At 30.9% G+C, this 15000-nt stretch overlaps 2 protein-coding genes across 5 annotated transcripts in view; one reads left to right on the top strand and one right to left on the bottom strand.

Annotated features, from left to right (window-relative positions):
- LOC119609398 (WD repeat domain phosphoinositide-interacting protein 2) overlaps positions 1 to 3906 on the bottom strand; it is a 14303-nt gene extending 10397 nt beyond the window's left edge. For 3 of the 4 annotated variants that reach the window (XR_005231925.1, XR_005231926.1, XM_037964156.1), the window contains exon 1: positions 3450 to 3906. Coding sequence is in view for 2 of the 4 variants with exons in the window: in XM_037964156.1 (XP_037820084.1) it covers positions 3450 to 3502 (53 nt within the window). In the remaining 2 variants the exon portion in view is untranslated. The remainder of the gene's footprint in view (positions 1 to 3449) is intronic. The other variant, XM_037964157.1, reaches the window with a different exon arrangement.
- A 2513-nt stretch (positions 3907 to 6419) lies between these two features.
- Positions 6420 to 15000, top strand: part of LOC119609394 (tyrosine-protein phosphatase non-receptor type 21-like) — a 19725-nt gene continuing 11144 nt past the window's right edge. Inside the window, 1 exon segment of the mRNA XM_037964152.1 lies at positions 6420 to 7010. Coding sequence (XP_037820080.1) covers positions 6926 to 7010 — 85 coding nt within the window. The 5' untranslated portion in view covers positions 6420 to 6925.

Genomic DNA, 15000 nt, shown 5'->3' on the forward strand with positions numbered 1-15000 from the left:
TCTAGTTCAGTTCTAGTTCAGTTCTAGTTCAGTTCTAGTTCAGTTCTAGTTCAGTTCTAGTTCAGTTCTAGTTCAGTTCTAGTTCAGTTCTAGTTCAGTTCTAGTTCAGTTCTAGTTCAGTTCTAGTTCAGTTCTAGTTCAGTTCTAGTTCAGTTCTAGTTCAGTTCTAGTTCAGTTCTAGTTCAGTTCTAGTTCAGTTCTAGTTCAGTTCTAGTTCAGTTTCTAGTTCAGTTCTAGTTCAGTTCTAGTTCAGTTCTAGTTCAGTTCTAGTTCAGTTCTAGTTCAGTTCTAGTTCAGTTCTAGTTCAGTTCTAGTTCTAGTTCAGTTCAGTTCTAGTTCAGTTCTAGTTCAGTTCTAGTTCTAGTTCAGTTCTAGATCAAGTTCTGTTCTAGTTCAGTTCTAGTTCAGTTCTAGTTCAGTTCTAGTTCAGTTCTAGTTCAGTTCTAGTTCAGTTCTAGTTCAGTTCTAGTTCAGTTCTAGTTCAGTTCTAGTTCAGTTCTAGTTCAGTTCTAGTTCAGTTCTAGTTCAGTTCTAGTTCTAGTTCTAGTTCAGTTCAGTTCTAGTTCAGTTCTAGTTCTAGTTCAGTTCTAGATCAAGTTCTGTTCTAGTTCAGTTCTAGTTCAGTTCTAGTTCAGTTCTAGTTCAGTTCTTGTTCAGTTCTAGTTCAGTTCTAGTTCAGTTCTAGTTCAGTTCTAGTTCAGTTCTAGTTCAGTTCTAGTTCAGTTCTAGTTCTAGTTCAGTTCTAGTTCAGTTCTAGTTCAGTTCTAGTTCAGTTCTAGTTCAGTTCTAGTTCAGTTCTAGTTCAGTTCTAGTTCTAGTTCAGTTCTAGTTCAGTTCTAGTTCAGTTCTAGTTCAGTTCTAGTTCAGTTCTAGTTCAGTTCTAGTTCAGTTCAGTTCTAGTTCAGTTCAGTTCAGTTCTAATTCAGATCTAGTTCAATTCTAGTTCAATTCTAGTTCACTTCTAGTTCAATTCTAGTTCACTTCTTGTTCAATTCTAGTTCACTTCTAGTTTAGTTCTAGTTCAGTTCTAGTTCAGTTCTAGTTCAGTTCTAGTTCAGTTCTAGTTCAGTTCTAGTTCAGTTCTAGTTCAGTTCTAGTTCAGTTCTAGTTCAGTTCTAGTTCAGGTTCTAGTTCAGTTCTAGTTCAGTTCTAGTTCAGTTCTAGTTCAGTTCTAGTTCAGTTCTAGTTCAGTTCTAGTTCAGTTCTAGTTCAGTTCTAGTTCAGTTCTAGTTCAGTTCTAGTTCAGTTCTAGTTCAGTTCTAGTTCAGTTCTAGTTCAGTTCTAGTTCAGTTCTAGTTCAGTTCTAGTTCAGTTCTAGTTCTAGTCAGTTCTAGTTCAGTTCTAGTTCAGTTCTAGTTCAGTTCTAGTTCAGTTCTAGTTCAGTTCTAGTTCAGTTCTAGTTCAGTTCTAGTTCAGTTCTAGTTCAGTTCTAGTTCAGTTCTAGTTCAGTTGTAGTTCAGTTCCAGTTCAGTTCTAGTTCAGTTCAGTTCTAGTTCAGTTCTAGTTCAGTTCAAGTTCAGTTCTAGTTTAGTTCTAGTTCAGTTCTAGTTTATTTCTAGTTCATTTCTAGTTCACTTCTAGTTCAGTTCTAGTTCAGTTCTAGTTCATTTCTAGTTCAGTTCTAGTTCATTTCTAGTTCAATTCTAGTTCAATTCTAGTTCAATTCTAGTTCAGTTCTAGTTCAGTTCTAGTTCAGTTCTAGTTCAGTTCTAGTTCAGTTCTAGTTCATTTCTAGTTCAGTTCTAGTTCATTTCTAGTTCAATTCTAGTTCAATTCTAGTTCAATTCTAGTTCAGTTCTAGTTCAGTTCTAGTTCAGTTCTAGTTCAGTTCTAGTTCAGTTCTAGTTCAGTTCTAGTTCAGTTCTAGTTCAGTTCTAGTTCAGTTCTAGTTCAGTTCTAGTTCAGTTCTAGTTCAGTTCTAGTTCAGTTCTAGTTCAGTTCTAGTTCAGTTCTAGTTCAGTTCTAGTTCAGTTCTAGTTCAGTTCTAGTTCAATTCTAGTTCAATTCTAGTTCAATTCTAGTTCACTTCTAGTTCAATTCTAGTTCAGTTCCAGTTGTAGCACAGTTCTAGTTCCATTGTGATGCAGCTCTAGTTCCCTTCTAGTTCATTTCTAGTTCTGTTGTAGTGCAGCATAGTTCTATTATAGTTCAATTCTGATCTTTATAAAAGAACTTGTTCATAATTTTATTTTGCAAAATTACGTTGTAATTTAATACTCTTCATTAATTTAGTTTTTTTGACGCAAATGAATATGACATCATTAACACACAAACAAAAACAAACTATTATATTGTAAAAAAAAACTATAGAAAAAACAACAACAATAAATATTTAATTAAGTTGAAGCTTTATAAAAACAAAGAAATATATTTTTGTTTTTAAAGAAATAGTTAAACAACAAAAATAACACTGTTTTAAATAGAAAAAAAATAACAAAACAAACACAATAACAAAAGTGTTTAGAAAACAAAGAAGAGTAGTATAGCCAGTGTTGTCATATTAGCATTTCAAAGCAAAACAGATGTTTGGTATTTACCTTTTTTTTCAAAAATAGAGATAATTTTAGAGAAAAAAAATGCAGCAATATTTTGTAGTTTGTTAGATTTTTTATTTAAAATACTAATTTTTATTACATTAAATGAATTTAAACTTTTTTAGTGTCTGCGAATAAATGTTTTGGTAACATTGGCAGTAGAAGATGAGAGCAAATAAAATAAAAAACAGCTGTTATTTGTTGTTGCTTGCAGTTTTTTCTGTTTTATCAATGGAAATTGTGGAGGGAGTTAAAAGAGAAGAGAATAATTGAAGTTGCATAACCAAAAGAGAATAGAAAAACAAATAACAAACTTCAGAAAGATGTAAATATAACCATGAAAGAGAGGGTGGTGGGCGAAGTGTAATAACAATTGAAATGCTATAAAATTTATAATTAAACTAAATTGTTATTTAGCTTTTAATGTATAATAACTTACTTCTTCTTATACTAAATAAACTTTAAAAAGAAAAAAACTTAAAACGCAATTTAGTTCAATAAACAACCCCGAAAATAGGTACCTAGGTATCAAATTTAAAATCTAAAATTAACTTGTTTTTACGATAACTATCCCCTCCCTTATGGAAAACCTCACCTGTCACAATAGAAGATTATTTAACAAACCAACCCTTTAAAAAGAAAAAAAATGTGCCTATTTGGAGAAGGGGGAGGATGGTAATAAAATATTCTATATACCTTTCTGTAACCTCCCCCCACACCTTTTCAAATACATATAATTTAAACCAACAGCTACTGAAATATAAGGTTTATTTAAAACCCAATAGGTAGATACTATTTGTTAAACCAAAAAGTGACCTTAGTTTTTAAGCATATCAAATTCTGCTGAAACTACTTTCAAGGTCTACGTATGAAAATTAAAAAATACAAAAAAGTTTAATTAATTTATTAACTTACGTAAAGTCCTGATTAAAATTCATAATATATCCTTCAGCCATGGTAGATGACATTAGTTTTTCTTTTATTAATACTTGACAAAATAATTTTTTAAAATTTTTACACAAATCAATTGTAATTGCTTTTTCTTTTTTTGTTACACTTTTTGTAATAATATCTATACTACAAAAATAAACACTGTAGTTTTCTTTCTTTCTAAAAATATATTTATTTTTCTTTAATTAATTTGTTTTTTGTGTATGTGTATTTTGAAAATTCTTCGTTAATTTTCTAAAAATATTCGTTAAAATCTCTTTTTATTTATTTTGCAAATTGTTTTATTATATAGAGTAATATATAATTTTTTCTTTGTTACAAAATTATTTTTTTTTTTCGATTTTTTCACTCACTGCTATGTATTTTCTAACGTTAATATAAACTTCACTTTTCTGCTGCACTTTTGTTACTAAAATAAAAATATACAACAAAAATAAATTTTTGTTTTGATTTTGTTTTCTCTCAATATCCGTTTCTATAGCTTTTTTGCTATTATTGTTTTTTATTCGTTATTCTTCATTCGTATTTTCTATTGCGTATTCTCTTATCTTTATTTACACTTTGGGTTTGTTTTTTTCTATTTTGTTTTTTATTGTTTTCAGGTGAGTGCTGTTGACTTTTTGTAAATTAAAAACGGTTATAATGTAAAAATCGCTAGAAAGAACAATAATAAAGTAAGGGAAAAGATAAAAGGTTTATTTTTATTGTAAATAAAAATGTGTAATTGCAAATAAAGCTGCGGTCTTATATTTCATAATAATATTTCGAATATTCTACTAATCCAGAGTCAACTGAACTGAACTAGAACTGAACTAGAACTGAACTAGAACTGAACTAGAACTGAACTAGAACTGAACTAGAACTGAACTAGAACTGAACTAGAACTGAACTAGAACTGAACTAGAACTGAACTAGAACTGAACTAGAACTGAACTAGAACTGAACTAGAACTGAACTAGAACTGAACTAGAACTGAACTAGAACTGAACTAGACTGAACTAGAACTGAACTAGAACTGAACTAGAACTGAACTAGAACTGAACTAGAACTGAACTAGAACTGAACTAGAACTGAACTAGAACTGAACTAGAACTGAACTAGAACTGAACTAGAACTGAACTAGAACTGAACTAGAACTGAACTAGAACTGAACTAGAACTGAACTAGAACTGAACCAGAACTGAACTAGAACTGAACTAGAACTGAACTAGAACTGAACTAGAACTGAACTGGAACTGAACTAGAACTGAACTAGAACTGAACTAGAACTGAACTACAACTGAACTAGAACTGAACTAGAACTGAACTAGAACTGAACTAGAACTGAACTAGAACTGAACTAGAACTGAACTAGAACTGAACTAGAACTGAACTAGAACTGAACTAGAACTGAACTAGAACTGAACTAGAACTGAACTAGAACTGAACTAGAACTGAACTACTGAACTAGAACTAGAACTGAACTAGAACTGAACTAGAACTGAACTAGAACTGAACTAGAACTGAACTAGAACTGAACTAGAACTGAACTAGAACTGAACTAGAACTGAACTAGAACTGAAGCAGAACTGAACTAGAACTGAACTAGAACTGAACTAGAACTGAACTAGAACTGAACTAGAACTGAACTAGAACTGAATTAGAACTGAACTAGAACTGAACTAGAACTGAACTAGAACTGAACTAGAACTGAACTAGAACTGAACTAGAACTGAACTAGAACTGAACTAGAACTGAACTAGAACTGAACTAGAACTGAACTAGAACTGAACTAGAACTGAACTAGAACTGAACTAGAACTGAACTAGAACTGAACTAGAACTGAATTAGAACTGAACTAGAACTGAACTAGAACTGAACTAGAACTGAACTAGAACTGAACTAGAACTGAACTAGAACTAAACTAGAACTGAACTAGAACTGAACTAGAACTGAACTAGAACTGAACTAGAACTGAACTAGAACTGAACTAGAACTGAACTAGAACTGAACTAGAACTGAACTAGAACTGAACTAGAACTGAACTAGAACTGAACTAGAACTGAACTTGAACTGAACTAGAACTGAACTAGAACTGAACTAGAACTGAACTAGAACTGAACTGAACTAGAACTAGAACTGAACTAGAACTGAACCAGAACTGAACCAGAACTGAACTAGAACTGAACTAGAACTGAACTAGAACTGAACTAGAACTAGAACTGAACTAGAACTGAACTAGAACTGAACTAGAACTGAACTAGAACTGAACTAGAACTGAACTAGAACTGAACTAGAACTGAACTAGAACTGAACTAGAACTGAACTAGAACTGAACTTAGAACTGAACTAGAACTGAACTAGAACTGAACTAAAACTGAACTAGAACTGAACTAGAACTGAACTAGAACTGAACTAGAACTGAACTAGAACTGAACTAGAACTGAACTAGAACTGAACTGGAACTGAACAAGAACTGTACTGGAACTAAATTAGAAACAATCAAGTATTATTTTCGTATTCCATTATTATTTACCGAGAATCATCCTCTTTCCTAGGCAAAATAATTGTCAAAGATTTTTACTGCCCCAAAATTATGATGTTTTAAATGAACGTGAATGTGTAATCGTTATCAACTACATCAAGAAAAATTTATAGAAAACATTTAAAGAAAACTTGTGTATAAGAGTTTTTTTAAATAACCGCACTCGCTGTGGTGTAAATAAAGAACACACACTCAATGTGAACTAGTCTACTTTACAAACCCACAAACCCTATTATTAATAACCGCTCTCAATGCCTCTTACTGTTTTAAAATACTGTTTAATCATTAAAACTGTTGTGTCGTTAACTTTGTTATCCACTAGCAAACACAACCCTGTTTAATTTGACAACAAAAAAATCACAAATACAACTCTGTGTCTGTGAAAATTAGAGAAAAAACTGTCATTTTGTCATTCCTAAAAACGTCGTCGTCGACGCAACGAAATTATTTTTTAACATACGCAGCAAAAATTTTTATTTTTTGTCTTAAGTTTTTCACTTTTTTGTTAAAGTTTAACATATTTTTTTTTTTTTTTTTGAAACGAAAATTAATAAAAACGAAAACGTCTACTGCTAATATAATTGGAAAATTAAAGTGCGACCATTAAAAATAAGAAAAAAGCTAAAAGAAAAAATAACCTGTGTTAACACTCCAACTAAAACTCGTAATAAATTGTGAAAAAATACTAAAAAATGCAAATGGAATTCTTGTGTTAAATCAAAAAGAATTCAAGTTAGACACACGACATCTTATCTAATAGAAAAATAATATAAAGGAATAGATTCCAAGGTGTAGTGTTTATATATTAATAAGAAAAAGAGGTGTTTTCGTGATCACATAAGCAAGAAAAAAATTATAAAAAACAACTACAACAACAACAACGGAAAACTGGAAGAAAATAAAGTAAAAATAAAAAATGCCATTAAAATTTCTAAAGAAATGTCGACAATATAATGTGACATCAAAAAGTCTATTCGTTATATCAGTGCATCATCTATTGGGTAAGTTGCTGTTGTTGTAATAAATAGATAGACAAAGTCAAGTCATATCATTGGCACTAACTACTGCAGTTTTTCTAAGCAGAATGCTTTAGGTGCGGGGGTGTGATTGTGTGACAAATTCATCAAGCATAATTATTTTTAATTTTTTTTTTTAATGGAGGGCTTCTTTTTGTGGAGTAAAGTTTCTTTAAAGCATTAAAAATAATAAAAGAAAGCTAAGGAATGTTGTCTATAGGTTTTCTTTATTTTTCTTATTTTCCTCTTTCACTTGTTTTTCTCTCTTAAAGCCAGAGTATATTGTTAGTGGATGCATGTGTGTTTTTGTTTTTGGAGTGTGTGAAAAAAGTGCAAGTGCGTTGACGTTTTTTATTTCTCACATTGTTGTTGTTGTTTACTTGCTATTTTTTGTATTTTTTCTCTTATTGTTGTTTTATAGTAGTTTTTTTTATTTGTTTATTTTGCTATATTCCCATTAAATTACATTTTGTTGTTGCTTTTCTTTACTGCCTATGAGTTTGTATGAGTGCGCGTGTGTGTTAAGAGAGTTCGACGCAAAAACATTCCTATCAAATGAATGCGCAAACGCCCATTCGTAGTAATTCGTATGCAGTTTTTTTTTGCACTACACCCTACTATAAATTGGGGAGATTATTTTAAGTTTATGGTAATGTTTGTAACAAAACAAAAAGACAACACGAACTGAACTAGAATTGAACTAGAACTGAACTAGAACTGAACTAGAATTGAACTAGAACTGAACTAGAACTGAACTAGAACTGAACTAGAACTGAACTAGAACTGAACTAGAACTGAACTAGAACTGAACTAGAACTGAACTAGAACTGAACTAGAACTGAACTAGAACTGAACTAGAACTAAACTAGAACTGAACTAGAACTGAACTAGAACTGAACTAGAACTGAACTAGAACTGAACTAGAACTGAACTAGAACTGAACTAGAACTGAACTAGAACTGAACTAGAACTAAACTAGAACTGAACTAGAACTGAACTAGAACTGAACTAGAACTAGAACTGAACTAGAACTGAACTAGAACTGAACTAGTACTGAAGTAGAACTGAACTAGAACTGAACTAGAACTGAACTAGAACTGAACTAGAACTGAACTAGAACTGAACTAGTACTGAACTAGAACTGAACTAGAACTGAACTAGAATTAAACTAGTGAAGATATGTTCCGAATTTCATGTTAAAAAAATAGCAGTCTTAAATCCACTGATGGCTAGTTCAGAAGTTCATAAAGTACAACTGATATGTTTCTTTCAGATATTACAGTCGCCTTAGACCGACTATACTTACTCATATTTTCTTTATTTACCTATCATGTACTTCCATTATATTTTTCCACATTTATTTGTTTATCTTTTAACTCGGTATAGCGTTATTTTTGTAATCGAGAGATTATTTGTATACTTATAGAGATTCACACTCTATCCCAGGCAAATCATCATTGACTATAATTTTTCTGCCCCTAAATGATCGTGTATTAAATGAACGTCAATGAACAGTCATCATCACACTAAAGTAAACTAGGTACTTCAATAATAAATAAAAAATGTTTCTCGTCTAGTAGTAATTCGATATTTTAAGCATGATTACGATATATACTACAGGTGCAACAAAATTTACATTGAAATAAACACGCAAGATAAATAAATAGAAGTTTTAAAATTATTAAAAAATAATTCAACATAAAAATAATTTATCGTAATAAATTTTGTGTTAAAAATTCCATAATTTTTATTGTTAAATACTTTGTGTGTACATTTCTAAAATGTATTTTTATAATCTTTGAGAAAATATGAGCAAAACTGTATTTTTGTGAAGAATTAAAAAAAATCTTATTGGAAAACATTAACAACATTTTTTTGCTAAAGTTTTAGTTTTAATACTGGTCCCGTTCAGCTGAAGTTAAAGTTTATTTTGGTTCTATATCAGTTCTAGTTCAGTTCTAATTCAGTTCTAGTTCAGTTCTAGTTCAGTTCTAGTTCAATTCTAGTTCAATTCTAGTTCAGTTCTAGTTTAGTTCTAGCTTAGTTCTAGTTCAGTTCTAGTTCAGTTCTAGTTCAGTTCTAGTTCAGTTCTAGTTCAGTTCTAGTTCAGTTCTAGTTCAGTTCTAGTTCAGTTCTAGTTCAGTTCTAGTTCAGTTCTAGTTCAGTTCTAGTTCAGTTCTAGTTCAGTCTAGTTCAGTTTCTAGTTCAGTTCTAGTTCAGTTCTAGTTCAGTTCTAGTTCAGTTTCTAGTTCAGTTCTAGTTCAGTTCTAGTTCAGTTCTAGTTCAGTTCTAGTTCAGTTCTAGTTCAGTTCTAGTTCAGTTCTAGTTCAGTTCTAGTTCAGTTCTAGTTCAGTTCTAGTTCAGTTCTAGTTCAGTTCTAGTTCAGTTCTAGTTCAGTTCTAGTTCAGTTCTAGTTCAGTTCTAGTTCATTTCTAGTTCAGTTCTAGTTCAGTTCTAGTTCAGTTCTAGTTCAGTTCTAGTTCAGTTCTAGTTCAGTTCTAGTTCAGTTCTAGTTCAGTTCTAGTTCAGTTCTAGTTCAGTTCTAGTTCAGTTCTAGTTCAGTTCTAGTTCAGTTCTAGTTCAGTTCTAGTTCAGTTCTAGTTCAGTTCTAGTTCAGTTCTAGTTCAGTTCTAGTTCAGTTCTAGTTCAGTTCTAGTTCAGTTCTAGTTCAGTTCTAGTTCAGTTCTAGTTCAGTTCTAGTTCAGTTCTAGTTCAGTTCTAGTTCAGTTCTAGTTCAGTTCTAGTTCAGTTCTAGTTCAGTTTCTAGTTCAGTTCTAGTTCTAGTTCAGTTCTAGTTCAGTTCTAGTTCAGTTCTAGTTCAGTTCTAGTTCAGTTCTAGTTCAGTTCTAGTTCTAGTTCAGTTCTAGTTCTAGTTCAGTTCTAGTTCAGTTCTAGTTCGTTCTAGTTCAGTTCTAGTTCAGTTCTAGTTCAGTTCTAGTTCAGTTCTAGTTCAGTTCTAGTTCAGTTCTAGTTCAGTTCTAGTTCAGTTCTAGTTCAGTTCTAGTTCAGTTCTAGTTCAGTTCTAGTTCAGTTCTAGTTCAGTTCTAGTTCAGTTCTAGTTCAGTTCTAGTTCAGTTCTAGTTCAGTTCTAGTTCAGTTCTAGTTCAGTTCTAGTTCAGTTCTAGTTCAGTTCTAGTTCAGTTCTAGTTCAGTTCTAGTTCAGTTCTAGTTCAGTTCTAGTTCAGTTCTAGTTCAGTTCTAGTTCAGTTCTAGTTCAGTTCTAGTTCAGTTCTAGTTCAGTTCTAGTTCAGTTCTAGTTCAGTTCTAGTTCAGTTCTAGTTCAGTTCTAGTTCAGTTCTAGTTAGTTCTAGTTCAGTTCTAGTTCAGTTCTAGTTCAGTTCAGTTCTAGTCTAGTTCAGTTCTAGTTCAGTTCTAGTTCAGTTCTAGTTCAGTTCTAGTTCAGTTCTAGTTCAGTTCTAGTTCAGTTCTAGTTCAGTTCTAGTTCAGTTCTAGTTCAGTTAGTCAGTTCTAGTTCAGTTCTAGTTCAGTTCTAGTTCAGTTCTAGTTCAGTTCTAGTTCAGTTCTAGTTCAGTTCTAGTTCAGTTCTAGTTCAGTTCTAGTTCAGTTCTAGTTCAGTTCTAGTTCAGTTCTGTTCAGTAGTTCTAGTTCAGTAGTTCAGTTCTAGTTCAGTTCTAGTCATAGTTCAGTTCTAGTTCTATTCTAGTTCTGTTCTAAAAAAGTTTTAGTTTAGTTCTGGTTCAACTATAATTCCAGAAACCATTGCTCAATTTGCTAATTTAATATGACTAAGTTATAAAGATTAACCAATAAAGTTTCCATTAAACAAATATTATTTAATATTGTCGTAAATTTCAAACATATGTTAAGTTCAAATATCAATTTTCTTCAAAATTGCTCATTGTTATTATTTATTATATAGAACGATAAGAAACTTTTAACTGAAAATACACATTCCTTAAATTTTACAAACACACAAATTAAAGATTAGATTAGCGATTAGGAAAAGTGAGACAAGTATACCCAAAATGTCTAACAAAGTTTTCTAAAAAATTGGAGGGTTGACCACAAAATTTAGAAGTTTCTTTTTAGTTTTCTTACATTCTTAAAATTGAATTGAAATACATTAAAAATATTTTTCTTTATAAATTCATATACCAACGTTATTTCTTATTTAATTATACCTTAATATAAAATCGTATTAAAACTAACAAATATTATTAATACTTTTTTATAGTACATTTATAGTTTAAAGCAATTTAACTTAATTGTTTATTCAGTAATTAAATTGTCTATAATCTCTAAACCATCCATATAAAGTATGGTGTTTTTTTTTTTCGAAATTTTTAACGTCAATACCAAAAACCTGAATAATATTTGTATATGACGTTAAAACAATAACTGATTGGAGTGTGCGCTACAATTCAATTGCGTTAACTTTGATTGAATACAGTTCGTGTAAATATTTCTTACGAAAAAACGTGACCTGCACTAAGCTACTGCAGTAGTTGATTTGAGGGTGTTAAATGTAGATTGCTCACGAAGTCTTTTTCGATTGTTTGATATATACTGCAATTGGGGTTAAAAACGAATTTTAATTTGGGAACTACTAAGATATTTTTATATTTTGGTTCTCGTTTTGTTATAGTTCTATTCTTGTTCTGTTCTAGTTCTGTTCTAGTTCTGTTCTAGTTCTGTTCTAGTTCTGTTCTAGTTCTGTTCTAGTTCTGTTCTAGTTCTGTTCTAGTTCTGTTCTAGTTCTGTTCTAGTTCTGTTCTAGTTCTGTTCTAGTTCTGTTCTAGTTCTGTTCTAGTTCTGTTCTAGTTCTGTTCTAGTTCTGTTCTAGTTCTGTTCTAGTTCTGTTCTAGTTCTGTTCTAGTTCTGTTCTAGTTCTGTTCTAGTTCTGTTCTAGTTCTGTTCTAGTTCTGTTCTATTTCTGTTCTAGTTCTGTTCTATTTCTGTTCTAGTTCTGTTCTAGTTCTGTTCTAGTTCTGTTCTCGTTCTGTTCTAGTTCTGTTCTAGTTCTGTTCTAGTTCTGTTCTAGTTCTGTTCTAGTTCTGTTCTAGTTCTGTTCTAGTTCTGTTTTAGTTCTGTTCTAGTTCTGTTCTAGTTCTGTTCTAGTTCTGTTGTAGTTCTGTTGTAGTTCTGTTGTAGTTCTGTTGTAGTTCTGTTCTAGTTCTAGTTCTGTTCTAGTTCTAGTTCTAGTTCTGTTCTAGTTCTGTTCCAGTTCTGTTCTAGTTCTGTTCAAGTTCTGTCCAAGTTCTGTTCTAGTTCTGTTCCAGTTCTGTTCTAGTTCTGATCTAGTTCTGTTCTAGTTCCGTTCGAGTTCTGTCTATCTATTCCACTTAATGTCCTAGTTCTGTTATTTCGACATTAGAGCAGTCCTTCAAACTTACATATGTCGGGAAATATAATAGAATTTTTACTTTATTTTTGATAAATTAATACATCGTTCATGTTTGATGCCTTTAATATAATATATAAGGATATAAAAGAGTTACTTCCTAGCCTTAAATTAATATCTAACAAACCGCTTATCATAGTCGACCTCATCCGGTTGTAAATTTTTAAAATTTCTTCAATTTTTTTTGTTTGAATATGTATATAAAAGATAAATTATTTTTATAAACTTATATGGCTTTCAATTGCTAATGATTTTAACAAGAATTTATAATTAAATAAATACAAACAACAAAAATTCAATATAAACTAAAAACAAACCAACTTATAGACATAAATAGAAGACAATATTTTTATAAAACAAAATAAAATATTATTATTACTAAATAACACAACAACAAAAAAACACAGCTAGCAACCTACTAGACAATTGAAAAATACATAAAAAAGGAATTTAAATTATTAAAAAAACAAACAACAAATACACACCAATAAAAAGACGTTAACAGCACAAATATAAAAGACACAAATTGAAATAAAATAAAAAACGCCAGCTGCCACCCATTTTGCATACAAATGAGTTAAAAATATGGAGAATTCTAAACAATTTTTTCAGTTCACAAACAACACAGACACGTTCATATAGAAAAAATATTCTTATAGATAAATTCATATATTGAATATAATATAAAAAAAGCAAGAATTTTAACATTCTTTTATTTAGAAGTAAATATATATTTTTCTTTTAACCATTTTTGATTTTCAAAAGACACATTTTTTGTCTTTATGCATTGAGTCACAAAACTTGGAAAGAACGCCAACAATACAATATTAAAGATTATAATTATTTTTTAGTGTTGTGGTTTTGTTTAAAAAACTCATGCCACAAAAGATTAGATATTTTTCATTATTTGTATGGGTATAAAGAAAACTAGGTGGTCAAGTAAATGTTTGGCATATTTATTTAATTATATCGAATACAAAGTAAATTTTAGCATAATCATTTATTGAAAAAAAAATTTACTACAATGTCTGAAAATTTGTTTAAAGCAAAATTTCAAATGATGAATAAGTTAGAGAGAAAGGCCTAATACAAATTTTGTTTTTTTTATTGAATTTGAAAATAAAATGTTGTGTTGAAAGACTATCATATCTACTTCCCTTTTATTACCACAGCTGTATGTTGTGGAATCATAAAACATCATTCATTATTTGTCATAATTTTTAACAAGAGACCGGAAGAGGCAATAAAATATTTGAAAGTATTATTTTATTGTTAAGATGTAAAATGTTTAAAACATACCTATTTTAGAGGAATATTTATTCATATCTAAACTCACTTGTAAATTTTTCTATGAATTATATAAATATGTACATATTTTGTTAAAGATGATTTAACTAAAAGATTTCGACTAAAAAAGATCTTTTAGGATCTTCAAAATTTGTTAAAAGAACTCAACTAGAACTGAACTAGAACTGAACTAGAACTGAACTAGAACTGAACTAGAACTGAACTAGAACTGAACTAGAACTGAACTAGAACTGAACTAGAACTGAACTACAACTGAACTACAACTGAACTAGAACTGAACTAGAACTAAACTAGAACTAAACTAGAACTGAACTAGAACTGAACTAGAACTAAACTAGAACTAAACTAGAACTGAACTAGAACTAAACTAGAACTGAACTAGAACTGAACCAGAACTGAACTAGAACTGAACTGGAACTGGACTGAACTAGAACTGAACTAGAACTGAACTAGAACTGAACTACTGAACTGAACTAACTAGAACTGAACTAGAACTGAACTAGAACTGAACTAGAACTGAACTAGAACTGAACTAGAACTGAACTAGAACTGAACTAGAACTGAACTAGAACTGAACTAGAACTAGACTGAACTAGAAACTGAACTAGAACTGAACTAGAACTGAACTAGAACTGAACTAGAACTGAACTAGAACTGAACTAGAACTGAACTAGAACTGAACTAGAACTGAACTAGAACTGAACTAGAACTGAACTAGAACTGAACTAGAACTGAACTAGAACTGAACTAGAACTGAACTAGAACTGAACTAGAACTGAACTAGAACTGAACTAGAACTGAACTAGAACTGAACTAGAACTGAACTAGAACTGAACTAGAACTGAACTAGAACTGAACTAGAACTGAACTAGAACTGAACTAGAACTGAACTAGAACTGAACTAGAACTGAACTAGAACTGAACTAGAACTGAACTAGAACTGAACTAGAACTGAACTAGAACTGAACTAGAACTGAACTAGAACTGAACTAGAACTGAACTAGAACTGAACTAGAACTGAACTAGAACTGAACTAGAACTGAACTAGAACTGAACTAGAACTGAACTAGAACTGACTAGAACTGAACTAGAACTGAACTAGAACTGAACTAGAACTGAACTAGAACTGAACTAGAACTGAACTAGAACTGAACTAGAACTGAACTAGAACTGAACTAGAACTGAACTAGAACTGAACTAGAACTGAACTAGAACTGAACTAGAACTGAACTAGAACTGAACTAGAACTGAACTAGAACTGAACTAGAACTGAACTAGAACTGAACTAGAACTGAACTAGAACTG

Source organism: Lucilia sericata, unplaced genomic scaffold (genome assembly GCF_015586225.1).
Source record: "Lucilia sericata isolate MDLA Ls3-8-SP2 unplaced genomic scaffold, ASM1558622v1 Contig000975F_arrow, whole genome shotgun sequence".
NCBI classification, from domain to species: domain Eukaryota; kingdom Metazoa; phylum Arthropoda; class Insecta; order Diptera; family Calliphoridae; genus Lucilia; species Lucilia sericata.